This window comes from Podarcis pityusensis, assembly GCF_964106645.2.
Source record: "Podarcis pityusensis genome assembly, chromosome: 11".
Taxonomy (NCBI): domain Eukaryota; kingdom Metazoa; phylum Chordata; class Lepidosauria; order Squamata; family Lacertidae; genus Podarcis; species Podarcis pityusensis.
In genome coordinates, this window is record NC_138036.1 from 36,952,231 (window position 1) to 36,979,926 (window position 27,696).

At 39.7% G+C, this 27,696-nt stretch overlaps 1 protein-coding gene across 1 annotated transcript in view; it reads right to left on the minus strand.

The window, feature by feature from the left end:
- Positions 1-1,979: 1,979 nt before the first annotated feature.
- The window catches only part of ELL2 (elongation factor for RNA polymerase II 2), a 39,016-nt gene continuing 13,299 nt past the window's right edge, over positions 1,980-27,696 (minus strand). The window contains exons 3-12 of the mRNA XM_080972701.1: positions 26,306-26,427; positions 24,597-24,760; positions 20,900-21,159; positions 18,063-18,187; positions 17,839-17,932; positions 15,453-16,026; positions 12,983-13,049; positions 8,049-8,220; positions 5,603-5,647; positions 1,980-3,446 (exon numbers count right to left, since the gene is read on the minus strand). Coding sequence (XP_080828827.1) covers positions 3,330-3,446; positions 5,603-5,647; positions 8,049-8,220; positions 12,983-13,049; positions 15,453-16,026; positions 17,839-17,932; positions 18,063-18,187; positions 20,900-21,159; positions 24,597-24,760; positions 26,306-26,427 — 1,740 coding nt within the window. The 3' untranslated portion in view covers positions 1,980-3,329. The remainder of the gene's footprint in view (positions 3,447-5,602; positions 5,648-8,048; positions 8,221-12,982; positions 13,050-15,452; positions 16,027-17,838; positions 17,933-18,062; positions 18,188-20,899; positions 21,160-24,596; positions 24,761-26,305; positions 26,428-27,696) is intronic.

Consider the following 27,696-nt stretch of genomic DNA (forward strand, 5'->3'; position numbering starts at 1 on the left):
TGCCTGATCTAGTTAAAGGAACTGACGAGTTCACCATAGATTGTCAGGAAGAAAGTTTTAATTGTGGACAGACATACTTGTATGCTAAATACTACTTTGGACATGCCTTTTTTGTTTTTTACTGTAACTCATTTAGTAAAAGAAACAGCCCTCACCTACTAGATAATACAGTTCCTGTTCCTCCTGTCTTAGGTCATATGCATACCATACCTTGAAAGCACACGGCTTCCCCAAAAGAATCCTGGGAACGATAGTTTACCCTACACAGAACTAAAATTCCCAACACCCTTAACAAATCAAGAGAGCACAGGATTCTTTGGGGGAAACCATGTGCTTTCAATGTGTATAGTGTGGATGTGACCCTGTTGAATGTGATTCTTACCTGCCCCCCTGATCTACTGGGAGGTCATAAAGACATTCTGTGCTGTTTCAGAGGAGTATGTATTTAAAATTTTAGCAACAGAATTACACTACTGATGTTATCTCATTGACTCAGTGCACTGCCATTTTGGTTCCTGGCCACAGCTTTGTAACACTATTATTAATTTGGCACTGTCAATATATGTGACCCTTAACAATTTATAATACTCCGTTTCCAGAGCAGTTGCCATGTTAACCTTCTGAAGCAAAAACAGCACTTAAATGACAACAAAATCATATGCATTTGAAGTCTAAAGTTCGCTTTGTCCAGCTGTGGGAAATGAATTTTGTTTGCAGAAATATTATGTTAAGGAGAATGTGGATTGAGAGGTTAGTGTGTGGAACAACTGGACATTTCCCAGGCCTCATGGAGAATGTGCACATAATCCGCCCACAAAGAAGGAATTGTGCACATTTCTCAGACAATCTATGTAGTCTCCAACTGGCCTTGGTAAATACACATATATTGACTGAATTTTGTCCATTCTCAGGTCATTATGCATTATGTCCAACAGGCTATGAGAAATCCTGTCAACGTATACAAAAGGAGGATGGAAAGAGGGAAAATGTAAGGTGGGGGTTCAACGGCAATGAAATGTGAAAAGTACATTCAATTAACACTTAAATGTATATTCAATATAATGCACTGGGCCAGATGGTGTATCTTGTCTAAGGCCATGCTGTGGGTTCATGGGTGCACTGAAATTTGAACTTAGAACTTTTTGTTCATAAATCACTTCGCTATACTGCTACAGCAATTCTCAAATTACAGTTCATTTAAAGTAGTTGTCAGCTTTCAAGGCATGTAATGATGGAACCTTAGAGAAATAATCACTCTTCAGCTACTTGTAAACAAACCTGTAAAATCATGAAGTGCATGCAACTTCACGGGTGGATTTATTTTGCATTATGATGTATTACAAATGCAGCATTAGTGCTTTACAATCTCTCTGCCAATTAGCTGTATCACCACTTTGAGCTAAGTAACCATCATTCTGGTTTTACAGGGAGGAAATGAGATGGAGGAAGTGATTTGCCCAAGGCCATGGCTGAGTTAGGTTACAAACCAAAGCTTCTCTGCCGCTCAGGCTGATGTCCATGCACTTGCAGCAGATTGAGATTTCCCACTCAAGTCTCGTAAGTAACAAAACTACATATGACAACTGGTCAAAAACCAAGTTTGATATTACTGTTGGGTCCTCTATGCAAATAACATGAACATAAAAAAGAATGTTGCCAAATGCAATTCAGAAATTTCTGCATCAGTCCACTAAGCCTTGAAAGCCAATACACCAAAAAAGTACTCCTGAGGAAGAGGTTTGACTGTAGTAAGTCATAATATGTTAAAATACACTAAAAAGCTGTGAAAATGTATGCTTTGTGGCTAAAATAATGGGCTGTGAAGAGGTACATGGTTTCTTGTGAAAAATGTTCCAGATATTATAATTTTTTGTCTTTAAAATCTGAGTCCAGAATTTCAGAGTTATATGTGTATAACGCTTACAGTATTTGTATGAAATGTACCATGTTCTGCTGTACAGCAACACACAACAACTGAGTTGATGCTGGAGACAAGTTTATTAAAGATACTACCAAAATTTTGGCAAACATTCCAAAAAATAAAATAAAATCAGACTTGTAAACATAATGCTTCCCTTTTCAATTGGCAGCACTTTTGAAAGAAATATATTAAGACAAAAGAAAAGACAAGTATAAGTCAATTTTGTGACCAAATAACTTATGTTCCCACATGATAAAGTGACGGTTTAACTTAAATTAAACCAATTAACTGCATGAAATGAAAGTTTGTGCTGTTTGATGATCACAGTATTTTATAGTTAAATACATCTTTGTTATATTCCTGACACACAGGAAGAAAAATCTTTAAATATACATTTCATGTAGGCAATAGCTTCATTGCATATTCTCTTCAAAAATACTTTTATAGCAGTATATAAATAGGTCACCTACATGTTAATTTTATAATTTTGCCCCAAAACTATAGAATATTTTTTTTGTAAAGTATCAATTTTTCCTGGATAAGAAAGCTGACAAATCGTTGAAATGGAAATATTTGTCTTCCAGAACAGATGCAGCAGTTTTATTGGGAAAAAACCCTGCATTAACACTTGTCAGTTGTCAACCTGAACATTTGGCCTATATAGCAGATTTACCCCCCAACTGTGTATGAACACAACCCCCTCCTCTCTCTCTCTCTCTCTCTCTCTCTCTCATGCACACACGCAGACATACACACACACTTATTTCAGACACAGTAGTGCTTCCCATTTTAATGTACCGGGAAGCAGTGTTTATGGAGAAATGGATTAAGTACAATTCAGATACATAAGCAAACAATGTAAGGCAATCATTGCAGTGGGGGTTGAAATCACAGAAATAAGTTACTCTTGTTGATAGGTGTGTGCATGTGGGCATTCACACATACACACCTCTGAACCCTCCAGAAACAATGTTTATTTTATTGTGCAAATTTTTAAACTTTCTACCATTTAAGGCAAATCGTTTTTGCATTAACAAGAAAAAGTCAGGAAGAAAACAGGCTTGTAATTCATCCAAAAGCATCTGCTTCTGCTACAATTTATATATATATATATTTTAAAAATGTGCACAACCTCAGAACTACAGAGACTGGATCCCCAGTACCCAATGGTAAAATGATTTCCATGGATAAACGAGTAAATGTTAAGGATAAAAAGGGACCGGGGGAAAAAGCAGCTTCAACTATGTAGGGAAGCAACATCCTCACCATCAAGAAAAACAGCAACTCGGCCTGCTAATGCTGAAACTCCCGCATTAGAGATTTCACTTTGTTTTTAAACCTTAGAGCAAGTCATATGGAATTTTAAATAAATAATCTTTAGTTTATTCACATCTTCTGGTCCAGAGCCCTAGTGCCATGACTCTGCGTGCCGTTGGTCATATTCACCTATAAGTCTCTTAATGTGAGCCAGCTTGTTGTGGAGATATTCACATCTGTACTTTTCTTCATGGTAGTTAGGACTAGACTGCAACAGAAACAAACGTAAAATTCTAACTATATACAGAGTATATATTTAGCATATTTATATCTCATCGTCCTATCTGACACTGAGGGTATATAAACCACAAAACAATGCTAAAAAGTAATGAAATATGCAAGCATGTAAAACCACAGATAAAACAAAACCTAATTTGACCCCCTCCCCGCCACAAGCATCTCCTGAAACCTACCAATTCAGAAAGAATTGGAACCATCCCAAAGTTGGGCTCTTAAACCCATCTCAGATACACAGTTCACGAGGACACCATGGTCGTTGGCACTGATGCCGAGAGGTCCTGCACAATAATCAGGGACATGCTTCCCCTGTCTAGGATCAGTCACAAAATTGGAATAGAAAACAGACTGAGAAGATTCAGACAATCAAATTCCATAGAGGAAACTTTTGATTTCAGGTGTTGTTGTTTTTTGTTAGCCTTTTTTTTGCCCTTTGTATGCTATGCAACCCATGCCCTGGCATTTTCCATAATTAATCAGATAGTTAACAAAACTTACACAATTATACAGTGTAATTCACTGTATTCTGTTCTCTGCCTATCAAGCAACTTGTGTGTTTTGCTTAAGGCTGGTGACAGATCTGGCAGCGACCACATGTTTTAAAAAATGAGGGTACTTCCTTCTCAGAGAATCCATGGTGTAACCTGAGACAACTCTTGACATACACAGTATTCAAAAGGCATATCTAACTAATGCTACATAGGAACAAGCAATGTTCCAATACTAACGTGGCCTTGCGGTTACAGTGGAGGTTGGCTGCATATCGTACTGCAGTAGAAAGGACAGGTGCCATTTTGTTTCAAAACAGGACTAGCTGAGATGTTTGTGAAGTGCTTTATGTGGACCCAGGATGTGCTTCTGGAGACATAGTGCATATAAAGTGTGTGACATGTCCACAAATACAGCCATGGGTTCCCAGAACTAATTTGATCACTGTGGTAACTGAAAAAAATGGTTACCGCACAAAAGAGAATTGAGCACAGCTATTGCTTTTGGACCCATGGCTGAACCAGATCATGTACTACTTCCTCCACACTGCTGGGTCCTTGCAGTCACTCTCACAGTTTTAACATGGGTTTAACATACATGAATTGACCCAGAATTTTTAGGAACTTTGTAAAATTCTGGAAGCAGGAGGTACAATGCAGGGAATACTAGGTACTTCTAAATCCTACTGTGCAGGGGGAGCCCAATGAACACAGTTACATGAGATAGGATGAAGCCTCTTGCACTTTAGTGGGATTCAGACATTAATGTATCTCGATTGCTCATGTGAAAAACACTTGTTGTGGGGTTTCTACCACCCTCATCTGCCTCTCTCCACCTCCGCCAATGGGACCAGCTGATGTCCTTCTCAGTTCATGCCTCTCTGGCAGAAGGCTCCTCCCCAATCCTCAACAGATGGTTCTTCCAAGGTCTGAGTGACTGTCATTTCCCTTTCCAGCTCTGCTCTGCTTCCTAAGTTATGTGCCCAGGCTCAGAAAGTGATGCAGCCACATAAGGCATACAGATGCTCAGTACCATATTTGCAATTACTCCTTCAGTTTTAAGCAGCAAATGAGGGAGAGCACATAAGAAGAGGCATATGGTCAATTAGAGCCTCATTTCTAAGTCACATTTCTAAAATTCTCATTGTTTTAAGAGCACTATTTATAATTCTGAATATCTGGGATCAATACCAAGCCTTGGCTGTCACTATGGCTAGAGGATTCAGTTGGAGAGTGGAATGCTATAGAAGGCAGGACAAAAATGTGTATCACTCATATGAAGATTCACAATTCACATTGATCATAGAAGCCAAAACAAAACACTTGCCACAAACGTATTAAAAACAGACAAATAGAAGCATTTGTCCAGACTGAAAAGCAAGCCCAATGCAATGAGAATCCGAGAGGCAATGATCCAATATGGTTTCAGTATTTAAATACACGTCACCTAAATATGTGTTTTAATCCATTTCACTGTAAAATTAGAAGTGCTAGAATTCTATACAGTGAAGCCAATATGAGTACAGGAATTAGGTCTTTTTGATATTAACTCTGAGCTCTAATTAATCCTATTCAACTGCCATGGCATACTGTTTTATACATACACCATACACAATAATTAAGTATAGGTTATACAAACCTGTTTGATCTTCCGATATTCTTGTAAAACTTCATCATGAAGGATCTACAAGTTTAAGGATAAATTTATGGTTACTAAGTACAGCTAGCAATTAACAATTACCTTAAGATTAACTGAAGACACTGTACCACACCTGTACAGTAAGAACATCCATCTTAACACATTCCTGGATCACACATTCATTTTACCAAAAACTCCCACTCTCCCCTCAAGAATTGGGATGGTGTGAATTTGGTATTACAGTTTGAAAACCCATTTGGTAGAGCCCCTCATTTCTGCCTTCTCTGCAGAGAAAAAGAATCGCTCACTAATAGAGAAGAACAGTCAGTAACAAAGAGTCACTGAGCCAGTTCAGACAATCATATCTCAGCTTACTAGGCCAAAATATGAATAAGACTATAAACCAACTTCAAACTGTTGCTTAATGTCTTGGCTTGTTCTGGAGCTGGTATCCATGGAATACTGAAGCTACAGTATCCCAGTTTGGATGAAACAGGAAACTATGATTTGTGGGAGAGCTTTGTTGTTTTGATGGATGTCACTGGAGGCTAGAGCTTAAACAACCCCCCCCCCCAGGGGACTATGAACTTAAAGCAATGTTGAGATACAACTTATGTTTAAGAGGAAGAACATGGGCCAAAAAGTAAAAAGTCACTGTGGAGGTGAGAGGAATTTTGCAACGTATGTGTGAAGCGGTGCAGGGTCTCTGGAGATGCTTCTGATGGGAGCGGGATGGTGGTCACCACTTGTCAGCTATACTTGGAGAAAAATACCCTGCCTTCAGACTGAGGAAGAAAATGGCAATTTCCTGTTGATCTAGCTGACCAACTGAAAGGAGAAGACTATAGTTCCTTTGGAACTTCCTACTATGGGATGGAAGGGACAGGAACTGAGCAGAGGAAGATTGGAGTTATACTTGAGATTTCAGCTGTCCACCCCAATCACAATGGAACAACAATACAGTGGTACCTCGGTTTACGAACTTAATCCGTTCTGGAAGTCCGTTCTTAAACCGAGGCGTGCTTTCCCTAGTGAGGCCTCCCACCACCGGTGCCCTTCCACTGTTCGGATTTCGTTCTTAGACCAAGGTAAAATTTGCAAATCAGGACAGTACTTCTGGTTTTGCGGAGTTCATAAACTGAATCGTTCGTAAACAGGACTGTTCTTAAACTGAGGTACCACTGTATTGTGACCAGCCAACAAAGAATGCAGTTTAATACATTAATGGCAGATACACAAGACCAATGAATGTCAACAACTGGATTTATCAGATCACATCTGGACTGAAAAGAAAAGAAATATTGCTCCTCACTTGATGTTATATGAAAAGTTAAATAATATAATACAATGAATGGAAATCATTAGGAGTACAGCTGTTGACTAAGTGATAATTTTATAAAATGGAATATAACCAGAGGTAAATAGGAGTATGAAACACAGTATTAGTAGATGATAAAGACGCATCAAGAATGGCATGTGGGAAGCCACTTAAACAAAATTGTATTAATTTGGAAATAATTAGTATAATTTTCATAATCAAGCTAAAATTTGGAAAACCAATAAAACTGACAAAAAAAGAAACAGGAAGCTATGGCTAATTAGCGGCTTTCTGGTTGGTTGGTTTACACTGCATGCATACAGCCCCTTTGCTCTTCCATTTGCAGTGTGAGCAAATGTTCATCTCAGTTTATTAAACCAAGATATGCTGAATGTGAATGCTGAATGTGGACATTGCCTTTCAGCATCAGAGAGCTTTCCGACTAGACACTTTAGGAAGTCGTCTCTCCTCCTGTTGTGTTTGTGCTAAGCAATACTCCAGGGGTTAGAGGCTAGGACAAAAGAACCAAGTTTATACAAATATATTGTTGATCCTACCACAACATGAGCATCATCCTGCTCTTGCACAACTCTTTGTCATCACTAATCATTGGTTTTAAGACCCAGCAGCAAGCACTACTTCTCATTTATCTTAAAGTAATCTGAGGGCACAAGACTGATGAACCTACATCCCTAATCACTATATTGGTTTGAACCAGAGAATGGGAGTAAACACTGCGGATCAGTTCATGATTGATATGTAAATAATTCTCCTAAAATAATCCAATACTAGTTTAAGCCTTGCCAAGGAAAGTAAAGATCCATCACTTCCCAAAATAAAAAGATGTGACGGGGTTTACAAAATAGAACCAGCCTCTGCCAAGTCTGCAGGACAGGAATGATCACAATTGTGGAACATTTCCCAAAAGTTATTCTCTATAAGGCCTCCATGGAGGGATTTGGCACATGCAAGGTACAGTCAAAAGTTCTTATAGAACTTAACATTATGGCCATACCATGGGGAACAGATGTAACGTGCGTCCAACAATACTAATCCAAATCATGAGGCATACTTGGATGAAGGTTAAAGCTACATTAACATCAGAGGAAAGTGGAAAGCAAGTTTTACCTGATATTCTTTTGATCCTGGAGAAACCAGCTTACGCTGTGCATCTAGTTTCATAAACCTTCTAGTAACACTCTCCATCCTTGCATGCAAGGTTCTATATTCATCATATTCTGCGTTGAAGTCATCCTTGTAACTTTGTCGTTGCTCATAAGAGATAATAGCTATGTATTTTCTTTTTTAAAAAAAAGAAGAAATAAAATAAACAAGATTTAAAATTCATGGTATTGTAATTTTTTTAAAGGTTACCATAATTCACTTCCCCTTAAAAACTTATTAAGAGGTATAAATTACTTAATTCCCCCTTCACTGTCATGGTGATCTAACCACCTTTTAACTAGTCAGAATTTAGTTTCTGCAATCTCCAGGTTACCGGTTATTTTGTTCAAAAAAATGTTCACAATGACATGCATTTTTTACATAGGAACCAAGAATATTAAAATCAAACACTGCTGGTTTTTAAAATTATTCTGTGAATCTGATTATAGTTTATGTTTCCTACAATTAATACAACTGAAGGACCTTTTAAATATCAGGCAAAATCTCATGACTTGGGTGGACTAAAGAAGTTAATAAAAAGCCCAGGTGGCTAAGACTTAAGAAATGGTTACAGTACTGTATCAACTACGATTGTGTGGGAGGAAAGATAAACAGCTTCCACCTCACTGAAGATGTTTTAGTGGAAATACATTTTATGCAATCAAATTAATTGCTGCCTATTGCTACATATCTCCAAGCCTCCCTCTCTGCCGGGTTAGGGGAATTAGAAGGAACAATAGTATAGATTGTCTCCTTTCTGTTCTTGCATTGTCCTACGTTATACCCTTCACTTTATCATTATTCACCTTTTCATCGCTCTGACCATGCAACAGCCCTCTTTAATTCCCTAAACTGGCTTCCTGTTTGCTCCTAGATCATGCACAAGATTCTTATCCGTACCTTCGCAACCCTCCATGGCCTTTGCCTTTCCATATTCAGTTCTTGTATCTTGACACAACCCTAACTGTAGCTATTACTCATACAGCTCCACCCTCAACTATCTGAAGGTCTTCTCCTACCTGAAATAACTTCTACCCAAAACTGTCTTCCTGAACACCTCCATGTTGTTTACTCTCTTCAAGTACTTCTTCAAAACCCGCATTTGCCATGTTATGAAGCCTCTGGGACAACCCCCAGTCCCGAGAGCCGATTGTAACTAAACCCAAGTACATTTATGAGAAATAATGGTACATTCTACTTTTATTTACTACTGCCTCCATCATTCTCCACTTCCTTTATTTCCCTTGTGCCTATTTTTAGACTGCAGATGCTTAAAGACCCGTTTTCTCTCTTTTTGTAAAACGCCATGTACATAGGCAGCACTGTAGATTAAAAAAAACATTATTCCACTGGCCTTGCAACCCTTTATCTGTTTTCTGCATGACTGCTAACAAACAGTGCCTTTGGGAGAGAAATTGCTAGCCACACCGTCAAGTGAGTTTCTACAGGAATGCAAGACACCATCGTCTCAGATTTTTCTGCACAAAAGGAGTGTGTGCTGCCCAAGTAGAACAAAACAGGGCTCTGTGCCAGTTACAGCTGATATGCGATAGACATGTGCAGGCAGCGTGATTCCAGGGACAAGGGTCATGTGAACATGATTGGAGTCATTGCACTCTCACCGCCCTGTTGTACAGTAGCACTACTGGGCAAGGTTGTGTCAGCATTTCGATTCACAACATTCAAAAGCACACACTGCTCTTCCCCCCCCCTTTTTTTTACACCAAGGGTTATTAGGTTTACTGCATGTATTTAAATCCCCAGTACAGATGGTTTTTTTTAAAAAAAATCTTGTTAGAGAATGAGAAGTAAATCTCTTTCCAACACATAGGGGTGTTGGAAAAGCATTTCAAGTAACTCATAAAAATGTGCATTTCATTTTCTTTGTCTCAAGAAACAATTACAAACAGGACATACTGAAAATCAGCAACCAGATGTTTGAAAATAGTTACTTTTCAGCAGGATTTCTACAATACCACTAACTAGTTAATAATTAGCTAATAGCTAAATCTGTGACTGCTGCAAACTGGACATCTACCAAGAGGAGATGTTATGTCTGAACAGTGCAAAGTTCTAGTTGTAGAAATGTTTACACCCCAAGCAGGCTGCAGTCCTACACCACTGGCACTGCTGAGAGGCCAGCTCCACCAGATGTTTCAGCTTCCTCAACTATCGCCTGACAGCAGCTATTCCATCAGGTTGCAGGAAAGAGCAAGACTTAAGCAGAAGAAGAGCAACTATTGGCTCCTCCTCTCCTTGAACCATTTCTCTCTCAGCTGGTCATTAGAAAAACTTAACTGAGAACTAATGCCCAACTCCCCCTCCCCTTCCTTCATCCTAATCTCTTTTTCTTTTGTGTCTCTTTTTAAGCCTGAGGGCAGAGACTGTCTTATCGCTGGTCTTTGTGAGGCACTCTGGGAGCCTTTTCAGATGAACAGCTGGGTGGGAATGCTTTAAAAAAATAAGTGAGCTTAGTTGATTGGACAATATTTTTGTTTTTTACTTCCCCCACCACTATCTCATCTAAGAAGCACACACACTCCACATGATCTATTTCAACTTTTAGAAAAACAACAATGATTTTGAAGCACAGACATATTCTGGGGAAGAGGAGCAGAGAAAAGTCAAAACAATAGTATTTTTTACATGAAGAGTTTTGCTGTTTTTATTATAAACAGTCTGCATTGCAATGGCTTTTTCAAAACAGGTGTAGCCTGCTAGGCCACAGGAATATTCATGCAGCCATACATTCATGTTGTTTTGATGCCTATTTGTTTCCTTGACTGCAATGGCTTTTGTGTCCCATTATTCTTTTTCACTCCCTTTTGCTTTCGATGCCATTTATCAAGGGTGACCCACACGATTTTGTTTGCATCTGCGCCACAAAATTGCAAGGCATACTAGTGTGCCGTTGTCAACAAAATCACATGGACTGCCATGGCCAAATTAAAAGGCGGAAAGGGAAAGGAGAAAAAATGGTGTTTATAATCAGCCGCTGCCAAGGGAACAAAATGGATGCAGAACATACCAAACAAAAAGCCCAAAACAAATAAATTCAGAAATAGTGTCAGACATCACTGAAAATATGAAGTGCTTTTCAACAGAAAGCTATAAAGTGATAGGTAAAGGTAAAGGGACCCCTGACCATTAGGTCCAGTTGTGACCGACTCTGGGGTTGCGGCGCTCATCTCGCTTTATTGGCCGAGGGAGCCGGCGTACTGCTGCTTCCGGGTCATGTGGCCAGCATGACTAAGCCACTTCTGGTGAACCAGAGCAGTGCACGGAAACGCTGTTTACCTTCCCGCCGGAGTGGTACCTATTTATCTACTTGCACTTCGACGTGCTTTCAAACTGCTAGGTTGGCAGGAGCACGGACCAGACGACAGGAGCTCACCCTGTTGCGGGGATTCGAACCGCCGACCTTCTGATTGGCAAGTCCTAGGCTCTGTGGTTCAACCCACAGCGCCACCCGCATCCCTTATGAAGTGATACTATGATGCAAAATACAAAGTTGTGAAGGAGCAGACATGACTCACTGAGTGGGGTGGAGCCACAGCAACAGCCTCTAGGAAGAAGCATCACTGTTGCTTACGAGGGGTGAAATGGTGGTGAGGTTGCGGTTCTGTGCGCACCCCTTTGGGAATGTGAATTAGCTCTACCAGCCCCAACCTTGCCACCGCCTCCCCACTCCCAGTAAGTGGAAGTGGCCCTGCTGTCGGGAGGCTCCTGCTGCTGCTGGGCTCCATAAGATAAGCTGCTCCTGTCAAGGAGTTGCTTAGGATTGTTCTCTATTACTACTTTTAAATGTGTAAGTACACTTATTTTGCAAGCTTCTCTGAGTGTAGGAAAAGCAGCATACAAATGCCATGAATTAATTAAGTCAAACCTTTGCTCTATCACTGTGACAGTTGATGCTAAAGCCAAGATACATACATAGAAGGGAGCGAACTGCATAGGAGCTGGATCCGAATCATATGTGGTTCAGGACCCCTTTAACGTTAATTCTTACCATTTGCCCGAGCTTTTCCCTGTGCAGGTTGCTGAGAGTCATTTGACTCCAAACTTCTGGGAACAATTTGAATTCAGCCAGCTATCTCATCTAAGAGAGTAACTCTTTTAACAGATTACACTTTCTGGAAGGATGAACGGGCAGATCTCAATACCAGGAATCAAGATGGCAGACAAGCTATCCAAAGAACACAGGTACTTTTGACTATTTTATTCTTATGAAAAGGCTAGAGGTGAGGTAAACATGAACTTTATTCACAACCAGTCCTCGAGATGGCATATCAACTAAGAGACTTTTCTCTTCAGCCTGGGAATTGGAGGTCAAGTCATGGCAGAGCTGCAATAACGCAAGTCTACTTGAAATAGACTTGAAATGGGACGCAGGTGGCACTGTGGTCTAAACTACAGAGCCTAGGGCTTGCCGATCAGAAGGTCGGCGGTTCAAATCCCCACGATGGGGTGAGATCCCTTTGCTCGGTCCCTGCTCCTGCCAACCTAGCATTTCAAAAAGATGTCAAAGTGCAAGTAGATAAATAAGTACCGCTCCGACGGGAAGGTAAACAGCATTTCCGTGCGCTGCTCTGGTTCGCCAGAAGCAGCTTAGTCATGCTGGCCACAAGACCCAGAAGCTGTCTGCGGACAAGACGCCTGTTCCCTTGGCCAGTAAAGCGAGATGAGCGCCACAACCCTAGAGTCGTCCGCGACTGGACTTAACGGTCAGGGGTCCCTTTACCTTACTTGAAATCTTACACAGAGCAACATTTCCAGACAGCTTTCCCCTCTTTACTTAGTAACTTTCTTAGTTACTAAGTGCTTTTTCACTTTGAGGGAGCACTGCATAAATTGTTTCCTGCCACTCTATCCCCTTTCGCCAGCATTATCCTACTTACACAAAGTAGTCCGGTAGTTCACTTGTTGACAAAGGATCTGTGGTGGAAGCGCAAGTCTCTTCAACACCTATAAAGAAATACAAGTTTACACACTTTGATAAGAGATTGTTCCCAAACCAAACTGGATTTGACTTTCAAGTGCCTACACAGAGGGTTCCTTTCTAGGCATTAGCTTTAAGAGACAATTAAGAGCAAACCACCCTATTGAATATTTATAATAGTAGTTGCATGACAAATTCTCAATCAGCCAATGGCAGGAACTTAAAATGCAAAAGAAACTTTGGTCTGCATACAATAAAAGCAGTCCAGTCTTAACCTAAGGTCAGCCTTCTATTATTTCAAGACAAGTTGTGGCATCTGCACAGCAATTCAAGAATTTCTGTGGCAGATGTCGGTGGACAAAAGGAGATGGGAGTTTTACATCAACATCCAGCTTTCACTAGGGCACAATAAACAACAATGGAGTGGAATGCCAAAGTGCTTTTCTTTCTGCTAATTCTTCCCCTTCACACAAAGTTATGAATATGCAAAGATAATCAAATAATTTACTATAAAATAAGATGACAAGCAATTACTGGGTTGAATCTATCTGTCATCAGAATGGCAGGGTTAAAAATAATTGCTTGGATGTAAAGAATTTCTTGTATGAACAGAAGGCACTTGCACTTACATGTGAGGCAATATATATATAGATTTCTTAAAATGCTGCCAAACACACACAATCAAATATAGTGGTAGGTTAATGTATTTCATATCAATATATAATCCAAGTTAACACATTAGAAAAGGAAAAACTTATTTCGTATTCCTAAAAATATAATTTTAAAATGTGTTTCTTTTAAGCTGGACTTAGTCTGATAAAGAAGACCAAGAATCTGTGATAGTACCCTGTGCGACCAAGCAACTAAACAAAGACAATTCATATTGTCCCAGGCCCTGACTAGGACAACCAAGTCATGAGCCTCAGTGAATTGGAAATCTATTGTATCTAGTCAGCAATAATATTTAAACAGGAATTTGTTCAAATATGTAGTCAACTCTTTATTTAACTTCACAAAATAGTTTTAATAGTTCACAACTAAATTTGGCTCTACAAAGTGTGTCATAGGTCCTTTAGAAAGTTACAAATCACAGTGCCATTGCTGATATTCAATAACTTTTTTAAAAAATAGCAGCTACATTTCCTCCCTGTCTGGGTTTTTTTAACCACAGCATCTTTGTATCCTTTCTAAAATAGGGAAGGCAACAGATAGGTGGTCAACTTTCAGGATAACAACTCAAGTTCCCTGAGTGGCTGTCACTACAACTATTGGGGGAAGCCTGGAACTCTGTATCTAAATACTGTGTCTTGAGACAATGTCAAATCTAACAGTTGAGAAATTGAAAGAATGGTAGGAATAATTATTTCTAGCTATTTACTAATGGAATGCCTATGTACTTTAATAATGTGCACCAATAACTTAATCAGGCTACAGCCATCAGTCATGGTTGCATTTTTCGCTATCTGAAAAGTTATGAGGTGTGGTTCTTGAATTGGGCCACAAGTGTGGTCACAGTAGTCAATATAACAAACTTGTGCCTTTCGGCTGTTTATGCATAGCTCCAGCCTATATCATATGGGGAGTGGGGGCTTGTCACCTTGACTCTCTGCTCTTGAGACACTTCGAAGTACAAAGCAAACCCTAGCCCTACTCTTCAGTTGCAAGCATGCTGGGGCTTATCTCTAAGTATTGTGATTTCAGCAACACCCCACTAGACCTTCTCAAAACTCAACTCCGAGGTGAGACAGTGCCCTGGTGACTGTAAGTTTGCGGCTGATAATCAAGGCCAGCCAAAATTTGTAGACTGCTGCATACTGGGTTCATTACTGTCAATGATTTAAATATTATTCCTGTCCCACCCACTAGATTAAATCAATACAAAGAAAATCTGTGGGGCAGGTTAGAATAAATGATGGTCAAGAGTACATTCCCACAGCTTTTTGCAGCTGTTACTTCTCTCCAGCACTGAAACTGTGTATGCAAGTTAATAAAGAGAAAAACAACCTTACAAGAACAGGCGTACAAATATATACTTCAGCTGATTAGAGAAATTGTTCGGAGGCAAGATATATACACCGTATAAAGCTTTCATTCATGTGGCTCTGAATATGCATTGGTCGTTGGCAACCGATTTCAAGTTCAGGCAAAAGGAAAGAGACAGGGAATTTCCATGTATTACATTTGCATGGGTTTAACTGCTTATGGGCTGGCCCCATCCTGCACTAAGAACAGGAATGCCTGCATCCTGGAGACAAGGGAGGGGTTGGCATGGGAGGTAACCACTTCATTCAACTATCCCTTGTCTACCTGTATGCAGGTATTACTGTATGCAGGTATTACCGTGGGCAAATAACTCCCATGCTTCAGTGCTAATATAATTATAGGGCATAGGTGCCTTGGTCGTCCAAAGTGAAAAGCAATGACAATACCTTCAATCAATTTCAGGCTGGAGTTCTTCAGTTTGACAATTTCCTTCTTTTCACAGTCTCTCTCCTTCTCTGCAGCATTCCCAGTGTTGTGGTCTTTGATTTGGTCCTTCTCCTTATGCTTCTTGGACTTCTTCTTGGATTTTTTGTGCAACGCTGAGTGTTTCTCATCCGTAGACTTTGGGCACACTGACAGATCTTCAGCAGGTGCTGGGATTTCCAGCGGAGTCCTAGAAGTATATTTCTGATGCTGGTCCCCATAAATGCTGCCATTCTGACTCAAAGTGTCAACAGGCAGGTCTTGAGTCCCCCGGCCTTCAGGAGTGCTGGGGGAATTGGAGTTAGAATTCACAGTCCGAGGAGGATTTGAAACAGGAAGGCAAGTTGGAGGAAGTGGCAGAGCAGCTGGTGTTGCAGCAACTGCAGGGGGAGGGGGAGGCTGAGAAGCTTCAGCGTTCTTTTCACCAGAAGCAGTCAAGTGACCATTTAGTGTTGGTTGAACTCTATTGGTAAGATGAGATATCCTTGGTTTCTTGCTCATTAAAGGATCAATAAAATCAGAATCCAAAAGCCGTTTCTGCAATAAATTGAGGCACGCAAACAGCACTGTTATTTTTGCAGTTATTAAGAAATGACAATTAGAAATAGTTATATAGCAAATATAGAAGATAAAGGAACACTATTTCAAGCTTTAGAAGAAGAGTTGTGTGAGCAGAAGGGAGCTCCTGCAGTGGATTTTATTTATGGTGCCATGGGAATTCTCTGTTGGACGTTGATAAGATCTTAAGAAAACCAAATAATTCACACTGTGATAATTTAGATATTAAAGGAACAATGTTTGTACTTAACATGTCAACTGGTGCTAAATATTTTCTGAAACCACTAAACACACTTTCCTTGTCCTAATTTCTCGTGTCCACATGCAGCCATGGCCCCAAATATTTTGCTGCCTGAAGCAAAGCATCAAATTGTGACTCCTTACCATGAAAGAATCAACTTTTTAAGTTTTGCTACACTCTTCAGACATTAATTTCTGCATTCATCAATCCCTTTCACCTATGCTATCTGAAATGGTCAGCTTCACCTTGCTACAGGATAGGACCAAACTTTTTCACATGGGAGGAAAGAATAATTCCAATATTGTCTGAAGTCACTCTCACCCAATAGTGGAGTTGTTTTTTTAAAAAACACAGAGTGAATATATGCCCAAGAGCACGCATGCACACACCCAAGCTAGATGCTACTTTGCCAAATCAGCACTTTCCCGGGGAAACAAGAAGCCACATTTTGAAACTGAAAAGCTTAAAATGTGCTTTGGTGGCATGGGGCTGCCAAACTGGAAAGGCAACTAATGCCAGGTGTATGTGTGCTCAAGTAGTCAAGTGGGTTGTGTCCAATGACTCATATCTGTGAGGACATGGACTGTTTCAGTACAGTGCAGGAAATCTTACCAGAAGGGCTCAGCACCAATCTACACAACAGATTTAAATTAGATGTGAGTCAGAGAGAGCGCACAGAAGAGACAGAAACCAGCAGACCAAAAGCAAGCACAAAAAGTCATTCTTCCTCCTTAAGGCAGATTAGAACTGCTCCTGATTCTTTTTCTCTTGGAACACTTATTAGGAATTTTAAGCCACTCTGTAAGTGCAATATTTTCAACTTTGGAAGACTGTTGTAATTCCCTCTCCAAAACGGGTGTTACCATAATATAGATATCTATAGAAATACTCAGAGAAAGAGAAGCTGCCTTATATCAAACTGGAACACTCAACCTTCTAGTTCAGTGTTGTCCATAGTGGCTAGTAGCAGCCAGAGGTGTAGCGTGGTGGGTGCCGTGGCCCCGGGTGCAATTTTGAAAGGGCACAAACAGGCGCCCCACAGCAGGCTCCTTCATCAGACCCTGGCTCCGTGCCAGAAGAAGCTATGCCTTGGCATCGACACTTGTGCCTGTTGCAGTTCCACCCCCTGGGTCAGGCCTGACCCGGGGGAAGGAGAGCAGGCAAGTGGGTGGAAGAGCTGCTGCCCACCCTCCACGGCACACCTTGCGCCTGGCAGCAGCAGCTCTGCCACTGGGTCACTTCTGGAGAGCGGCTGCCACCCACCCTCCTTGGCTGCGAGGAGCTTTCCTGCCCCTCTCCAATCCTGAACTCTGTGCCCTGCCCACACCAGGCAGCGTGGGCATACGCTCCAACACTGGTAGCAGCTCTTTCGAACTTCAGACAAGATGCCAGGACTGAACCTAGGGCCTTTCTGCATGCCAAGTGAGTGTGCTCTACCACTGACATAGCTCTTTCCCACTAGTCAGCTGAAGCTTCCAAACATACCTCAGCATTTGTTATGTGTTGCCTTGTTGGATGAATCAGGGTATAAAGAGTGATAAATAAAATACCTGGGAAGGAGAAGCAGATGCAGCATCTTTTTGAGAACCCAGAGGAGATTCCAAGTGACCGGTGCTGGTGACATTCTGAGATGAATTGAGTTTTCTGTAAAGATCACCCACATTCCAGGTTACAAGGAATATCAAGTTAACGATGTTCTAGCAGTTATTATTTGTAGGAATCAAATAGCTTCTGTTTTCAAGTCAACATATTACAAAGAAGGGATTGAACTTACCGGGAGAGTATTAACTCCAGCGACTGTTTATCTATTTCATTGTACCCAGGCCAGTCTTTCTGAACTTCCTTATAAACATAGTCTTTCAGTGTATAAGAGTTGTCCTTTGGATTCAAATTCGCTACCTACAGATAAAGTGATAAAAATACAAACAGTATCAGCAAGTTGACAGAACCTGGTGTTCAACACAGCAAACCATGAAGGCAGGTCTCCTCCACAGTGGTGCCTACTCTATTGAATGCCTTCCCCCAACTCCAATGTTTGGGAGGCACAGACTGTTGGGTTTGTCCACTGCTTCCTAAAATCCCACTTAAACAGACTTTCCCTGACTGGTAGCACTACACCCTTCCTAGTTTTATTCCTGTGAATGGGCTTCTTAGTATTATTTACTCTTGTAAATAACTTTGCAAGTGTAAATCACCATACAAGTGGTATAGAAATATTATTAAAGAAATAAGCTACAGATAAAATTTGGGTAAGTACCATGCAAGACTGATGTAAAAGCCACAACAGCTACATATAGATTTATCCCATGAGTTTAAAGAGAATATAAATACCATGTTAAAAATAGTTTTGCTTATTCAATGTATGTGTTTGCACACAGACTCATAGAAATGTTTTAAATACAAAACATATACATACACATGATTAAATACGGTTAACCAGACATATGATCTGATATGATGACTGAATACACCCAGATTCCATCCTAAGCACAAATTTGGTTCAAATTATCACACACCTAGGTCACACAGTATTGAAATATGTGTGAATGTATATATTCTGAAAAAGAGGTGGCCTACATTGCATTTTCCCTTCCTACGTTTTAACCTGTACAATTCAACATATTAGTCTAATCCTGCATTTCTCTACACCTGAACGTTACCTAATTATCCTCCTAAATTGCTTTGGTTACTAAAACTACTGCAAAATAGCTGGTGTTCTTTCTTATGTTTATCCCACTTGTTTTTTAAGACATATCTTTATTTCCTTCCTTATTCTTCCTAGATAACGAAAAGCAGAATTCTTAGCTAACCCTGATCTCTCAACTGGCCTAAGATATCTGCTTTCTTCCCTAAATCACTGCCCCATCCACCAGAACATTCCAGATTCGTAAAACCTATGTAAACCATGGAATCTTTGCACTTTCTAGAATCAGTGGCAGAGCATATGCCCGCGCTGCCCAGGGCAGACGCGTTCCCGAGGGGCACGGGGGCGTGTTCCCGGGGGGCGTGGAGGGTGCCCTTCCAGGCGCAGGATAGCCACACGCGTGCACCCACCGATCCCACTTCCTGCAATCTCCCCTTCCCGCTCCCCTGCCTGCTTCCTGTCCTCTCCCCTGCCTGTCTGCCTCCTCCAGCTGGGAGCATGGGAAAATGGTGCGCTGCCCGTCCATGACTCCTGCGCCTACTGCCAGCCATCAGAGGAAGGGGGGAGCTACTGTGCCATGCTCCTGGCTGGAGGAGGCAAGCAGGCAGGCAGGGGATAGGATGGGAAGGAGGCAGGCGAGTGGGAAGGGGAGAGCAAGGAACCGGCAAAGCGGCGCAGCAGCTCCCCCCTTCCCCCAACGGCTCGCGGTAGGCGTGGGAGTCCCGAGTTGTGGGCGGGTGGAGCACCAAATGTCACCCCTGCTCAGGGATGACACCCAGAGCAGTGCACCACCCCCCCCGCACCCACCTTCCTCCGCCAGTGTCTAGAGTGATATGAGTAAGTGCTTAAAAGATAACCGAATATGAAATTATTCAACTATTTTATGCGGTCACTTTTAAACACCAATCAAGTATAGCTGTGTATCCCAGATACCTAAACGATGGCTATATTCCAAAGAAAAGATCTGCATGTGCAGGAGTGAATTGCACATGAAGCTGGAACTTTACTTATTGTTCTTGGCGCAGCAGTTTCTGAAGAAGCAAACTGCTGTTTAGCTTAAAAACCAGGTTGCCTCTCTGGCAGTGAGAGTAGGAATACAGCAATGCTGCGTCAGTAGGAGTTAACTTCAGATATTCTACTCAGTCAAGACTTCTGAAATATACTTCCCAGCTACCTTGTAGTTTCTGCAGAAAGAAGAGTCTACATTTTTACACACGTGGAATTACTTCATTATCCCACTTTGAAGGCTTGCATTTAGCAAAAGAGTTCTCTTCTGCCCACGCTTTTTCTAAATTCTTTTGGAAGTAGCTTAGTCTTATTTTCTATTTCCTTATTCTTGTCAATTTAAAGACCCCATTATAATCACTTCCTAGTAAGATTTCTCCTTCAGCTAATAAAATTAATTTAGCTGGGGGGGGGGGAGGGAGCATTATAGATTCAAGTTTAAAGCATAAAAATTCTCCCTCTTTAAAATATCAGGAGAAAAATTTATTGAGGAGTTTGTTTTCTCAAGTCTTAAAATGAGAATTTTAAAAAAATGCTCTTTTTAACTGGGTTGTTTAAATCCATTGGCTTGGAAGCAAAGATGCCTTCCTTCACTTTTTCATTCAAGTGCTGTTTCTGACCAAGCATAAATGTGCTTGGTCATGAAAAATATGACCCCAGATTCAAAGTAGTCCTCCCATTTGAGCAAGCTAATGCACAAGTTTTATCTCAAGAGCTTTTACACAAACCACACTGTGGAACATGTTACAAGAGTCTTTAGGTTTAGACCCAAACCTGCAGTTTTTTATATAGATGGATGTTGGCAAAACTGGAGGCATTTTCAAGATATGCAAAAGAAAAACAAAAAAACCCAAAAACTAATTTGGCATAACACCACTAGTTTAAGCATGGCAATATATGTACCATAACCACTGAAAACAAAAACATGAGAAAGGATAGGCGAGTAAAACAAAGAATCTCACCTGTTGAAGAATAATTGCAAGGGAATTCCTGTCTTTTTGACTAACACCATCTTTGAGTAAGCGAGCAAGAAGCTCCGGTTTCTTATAGGTTTTCAGTGCCAATAAGTGAATCACTCTATCCCTATATGGCCGCTGAGAAATACTGTTGTTTGTATGCGTCTTGCGTATTGTACTTGCTGGGTTGATGGGAGTGGACCTTTTCCTTTCAGGCACTGCATCTGGAATACTTTGTGGCGCTTTCCGAATTTGTACTCTTTTACCTATATGCAAGATAAACAACCGTTTTCATTTCTCTCCACCTTAGACACAAACGAGTTACCCAAAATTTACTTCCAAACTGACTGCTGGAGAAAACAGATTCATTGACTCAAGTTTTTATGACATATTGGGGATTTTTTTTTTTTTTTTTAAAAAGGATTTCCAACCGTTTCAGAGATTTGTTCCTTCTTTGTGCCTATAGCCTATATTAATATCGGTAACAGTGGATATAATTTCATTACCTTATAATTTAAGACTCAAGTAAATCCCTGCAGTATATTTCCAACGGGCAAGTTTGGTCAATGTTAAGGCTATGTAATTTGTGGGATCATCAACCCATTTCTTTTTATTCTGTAAAATTTAACTGTGGCATCCTGCTAGTGCAACAGACTAGGTGAGTCCACTATGTGCTAGTTGATGAAACTGAACCATTCTCTCTCTTTTTTTTGTCGGTATTATTTTCTTCTAGTATTAAATTTTCTGCTGGTGTGTGTCCGTATCCTCTGCTCTCAACTGTTCTTTTTAATGTAACTAAGTCCAAGGATCACTGACTGGTACCCTTGCTATTGCCCTTTACAAATTCTAAATAGGGCAAAATGGATTCAAAATTTAGTAGAAGAGACAATCTAATTTTACTAGCAGTTTCCTGGCAGCTATAAATAAAATAATTGATCTTTTGACACCTGATAGATACTAGTTTTCCAAGTCAGTGAAATGCCCAAATTCAAAGCCATACATGGCTAAACTCACCAGGTTGCTTTGAACAAGTTTATTGTGGGATATGGTTTATTTATATACAGTTTTTAGTCCAAAGGCCACCAAAGTGGTGAACTATATTTATATTACTACAAAAGACCGCTATGATATTGCTCACTCTAACCTATGCCACACAGAGTTACGACAGACCACTAAAGATGATAAGCAAATATGTTTCTCGTTAATATTGCAGGATCCAATATGCCTAGTTATTTCCACAGCCAGTCAAAATAGTTGCTATGAAGTTTCTCTGAAGAACCCACAACTAGCATGCTTTGGTTCTGAAGCTTTGCTGTATCTTTCCAGGAAAAGAGCTTTGCATCACCACAAGCATTCAAAATTATTTGGCAAGAGCTGTGCCTTTTAAAAAAGTTCTGCAGTGCTTCATCTCTTCTGTAAATCTTGGTAACTGTGTGGGAGGAGGAGTTCTAATGAAAACCACCTGAACTCCTTCCACATACACACAGATCCCAGATCTGAACAACGGATGACGTGGTTTCAACAACAGCTACTAATGCTTGGGAACATGGCTATTTTAGAGTTCTTTGGTGTCGTGAGTTAGGAGGTGACTGGCTGAGAAAGCGGATGACAATGTTTTGTAGAACTGGATTATACTAGGAAACTCACTGCTTTGGAGGCCAACTAAAGGTAAAAGACAGAAAACTAGATGGTTTTATTACTGCTATACTAAAACCTTTGTTATTTTTTTTATAAAAAACCTAACACACTTAACCAAACACAGGTAAAACCTATGTTATTTAAATAAACTATTATCTTATTTCAGCCATCCTGTAATAACACTTCAGTAGATGTTCTCTCATAAATCAGGTTGTTATTTTCTTGTTTTAGAAATAGCTTCCTCCCAGTTAACATAATAGCTTCCCAGTTATTATATAATATATTGGCAACTTGACTAGCATTTTACTATTGCAAAAAAGAACCAAATGCTTCTCTAATGCTAATCTACTGCAAACAACAAATTCACCAGAACCAAAACATTCTTTGGAAGTTAAATGTTTACTGCTAATAGCAAATACAGATTAAATGATCTGTTTACATCATGACACAGTTTGCTTGAGAATGCTAGAAAATTACTATTCCTCTAGGTTTCACTTGGCAAAAATATGTTTGCATGAACAAGTCTGGAGTTTTGGCATCCTTTGCCCATCTGTGAAGTGAGAATCATAGCCATCTACCTTATAGATTGCCAAAGAAAACAATAAAAGAAGAATAATGCGACTAGAAATTAAGAGTTACAAAAAATTTTTTGGCTAATTTTATAAAATTTAGCTTTTCTTCCAAAAGACGTTTAATGATTTGCCAAGTGGACAGCGCATTACAAAGAATGCCATTCCGAGCATGTAAAACCCAAGTTTCTAAAGTCAATAAAGTAAAAGATAACTTGAAGCTCATATACAACATGCAGCAACTTGAATTCCTGCTACAGAACATTAAAATAGAAAAAAAATTAAAAGCACTAATCTAAATGAATTAACTGCAGTTGATTCCTATTAGCCTATGCAGCTTAATCCTCACTACTGTGTTTCTTCAAACTCCTGAAGAGCCATAGAGATAAGGGAGGATAGACTAGAAGGACCCTTCCTTCTCTGTCCTACCTTATCTCTATGGCTCTTCAGGAAGCTGAGCCTTCCCTGGCACATTACCCAACAACCAAAGAGTATCAAATAGTATAGATTACATATGGAGTCTCTCCATTTTCCTTTACTCAGGCTACAAATCCTATACTCCCTTGCTTGAGAACAAGCCCCACTGAATTCAGTAAGTCTTACTCCTGAATAGACCTATATAGGATTGTGAAGGAAGCCATACCACAACAACTGAATGCCAATCCACCTATTATTACAATTCCCGTCATTAGCAATCCTGTAGCTACCACTGGTATAAGAACTAGCAGACAGCAGCATAAATATTCTAGCTTTAATACCTACGCACTTGGTATGTCAGCTGCAGCTGTCAAAAACTTCAGCTGGCACAACTTCTGCAGACACTGGACATACTTTTTTTTTAATGCACACAGAAATGTCTGGGTCAAAGTATCTCTGCATATGGTCTAACTTATTTAACACATCTGACAGAATATAAATTGGCAAAACTGGTGTCTCAATTAATCTCTCTTCTTCATATCGCTCTTCCATCACTGTACACTGTAGCTGCTAGTGCCATCTAAAATCCTGTTAAAATACTGCCTCCAACATAAATTTGGACACTGAACTAAATAACCTCTGAGATCCCTTCTAAATCCAGTTCTATGATTTTAAGATACTAATGTTCTACTCCTGAAAATCAGAAAGATATTAAAACAGCAACTTATATCTGCAGAGTCCTGAAATGCATTAAAATTATTGTTCAAACGGTAACTATGGTATCCAGCAGCAGAATTCAGATGAACCTGACATGATGCCATCAGGATCAAGAGATACATCACTAACAGATAGTCATTCCCATAGCACAAATGTCAACCATCGTTTCCTCTCAAACAATGTATTCTGGTGCCATATGGATGCTTTCAAAAAAAAAAAAGGCAATGTATGAACGTTGCAGTCCTATATATGTTTACATAGCAGTAAGGTTCACTGAAACCAACAGGTTATACTTCAACCGTTACAACAGTTAGCATCAGGCTGTTACAGAGGGGGAGAAAAAAAGAAGAAGACAGTCATACCTACATATGGTCCACCAGGTTTTATGACCTTTGTACTTCGATTGCGAGACTCCTCTTCTGCTTGGGTCATACGTTCTCTAGTCATTTGGTAAGAATCATTTGTTGCACATACTGTGATTTTGTCCTGTATAAACCCCAAGCAACTGAGCTGGGAAGTTCCGGTACTAAGCAATAATGAGGGGGAAAAATCCTTATTTAAAACATTTGGATGTAGATGCAAAGATATAGCAAAACTAAGTATGAAAAGATACTATTTTATTTCCTTCTGGTCATTAAAAGCCAAGTTATGGACTGTAACATATTCATCTGTTTGCCAGTTTTGTATATAAATCTGTAATAGATGTTTTTGTAACAGAGAACTCAGGCAACAACATAAAACAGCATAGTGGTTTATATAAATATACTGCAGAAGGGAAGTGAAATGAATTGATTTCTTAAAGCAAAAGCAATGAATATGGTGAAAAAATTAAGAGCAGCCTTGATGGATCAGATCAAAAATTGAATCAGTCTAACATCCAGTTTTGGCCAATCAGATGCCTCAGGACACCCCATAATCAGGGCTAGAAAACAAAAGTCCTCTCCTGTTGTTGATCCTAGACAATTCTTAGTGGTCTAGTTTGTACATAATGCTAAACCATGGTTAAGTGCTCTGTGTATAAAGAGGATAGATTCACCGTGAGTCTTGGTCTCACACAATGCTCATTCCTCCCTGGTGACTGAAAGTCAGGGTTGAGGAACTCTTCTTCCACTTGGCTTTATAGAATGAAGAGAGAAGAGTGGGAGCCAGAGCCCGAGACTCATAGCAGCTCCTCTCTGATTCTGCACATAGCTAACCTATGGTTTAGCAGAACTGGGCCAATGTTTTTAGTTAGCTGCCCGTCATGAAGAGGCATTTGAGCCAGACTTAAGAACTAGATTTGACACTTAAAATTTACAAAAATGATCCTAAACATTTTTACTCAGAAATCAGTATATATACATAGAAGTGCGGACTTCTCCATATTCCACCAACTCATAGTAATATTTACAGGTGCTTCAAGATCAAGAATTTACAAAAAGGCAAAACGTGCCTAAATAGACACTTATCTGTTCAACCCCCACTGATCATTAGATTAAATATTCTGGTGCCTACAGAAGAAGCCACAATAAGTAGTTTCCAAGAGGCTGTAGCCTTAAAGAAATTTTAACTAAATTTCTATAATACACACAAAGCAATTGTGCCAAGAATACATATTAACATTCCTTTCATTCCATTCTATAGCAAAGGCATGATTCATCAGTAGTATCCTGGGTGCATCTGCCATATTTAGCAGGCTGAGTAACAAAAGTAAACAGCTCTTTCTATATGCTCTTTATTAAATGTGTGAGCACCGTGGATCATCTCTAAGCATCACATGTGTATGCCTCGTAGAAAGAAACTCAATAATGTAAATTGGACAGGATACTTTGGCACATTTATAGGATAAAGAGTGGAAGGCACTTCATATCAAATAGCAGAAGGGAAAGAAGTGACATTTTTTGTCAAACACTAAGTCTCAACAAGATTATTTCCCAGACAGGTAACTGCATTCTGCAGCATATTGTAGCACATTTTAAAGTAATGTTTAAATTTGGAGAGGGATTCCTCATCAATAGTTCATTGCAATTACTCTTGAGATCATAGCAGCAATTAAAAACAAACAATTTCATTTCCCTTTCATAAACATTACCTTGAAACAGTTTGCTGGACGCAGTCAAAGCTTCCCTGAGGATTATCTTTGCCAACATTTGACAAATAGAAATTAAAGGTATGCACTTCATTTGGGAGATCAGTTTTGGGAATCTTGACAAGCTGAAAAAGCAATTAAAAAAAGACTCAGAAATGCTTACTTTAAGGAAAAGCACCATATCTGATCATTAATACAGTGAATAATACAGCAGACCTGACATGTCAGCTGCTTATTATCATGTAACAGATGCAACTGAAAGATGACAACTTGCCAAAGGGACACCCACTGGGTGATATCCAACCAAGTCATAGAGTAGATCTTCCGAAATCAATGGAGTGAAGTTCACTGATTTCAATAGATTTATTCTGCGTATGAATAACACTATATCTCACACACTGAGTCTAAGAAAGAACTGCATTCTAATCACAAAAGCACAAGCAAAAATATTGCCACACATAGAAATATTTTAGAGTTCACAATATATTTTCCTTTCACTGGTTTATTAATCCATAATAAGGCATACAACAAACTAGACATTTCTTGCAAGGTATAGTAGCCCTAAATGCACCTTTACATAATTCATTTACATTCAAAGTCTCAATAATCTCATGTGTACACACAAGGGGGGGTGTAATTGTTTTGTTCTTGTTTTTATTATGTATTTTGATCATGTAGGTTTATGCTGTGAACTGCCTGAGATCGTCAGATGAAGGGTGGTATACAAATTTAATAAATATAAATAAATGAATAAATGCAGGCACAACAGACTTCTTCCAAATTTATTGGCCATAGGATACAGCAGTAGCGATGCCAGGCAGCTTGGCCACTCAGCATTATCTACAAACCCAGAATATTTCATTTGGGTCCAGAGGGCCATTTTGGACTTGACATATTATATGTCCACTCTGGTGTCAAGCTAAAGTTGCTAGGGTTTTCTTCTTTATAAGAACTGAAGATATAGTTAGGATAAAATAGGGATAACTATGGTCCAAATCTTGACTAGCATAAATGTCAACAGTATTACTTCATTTTTAAAGTATTTTTCATTAATGCAGTACACGTCATAGAATTATAGGCCAGTATTTCATGGAATTATAAGCCTAATTAGATAGGTATTTCCAACAGAAGTTCAATGGGGTGAGGACTTTAATTGCATCTTCTTTCTTGCTCTGTAGCTGTTGCTATTGTCAAAAGGTAAACGGCAAGAGATCCAAGAAAGGAAAATGAGGCTGATACAAACATTGATACCTGCCCACTACAGCAAACATTCCAGTGGGTTCACAAGTAACCCTGCTACTAAAGTTGGCTTCAAAATCACTCTGAGGACCCAGCAACTTCTATCAACAGCTTTTGTACAAAAGCATAATGGGGCCAGCATAATGCAGCTATGC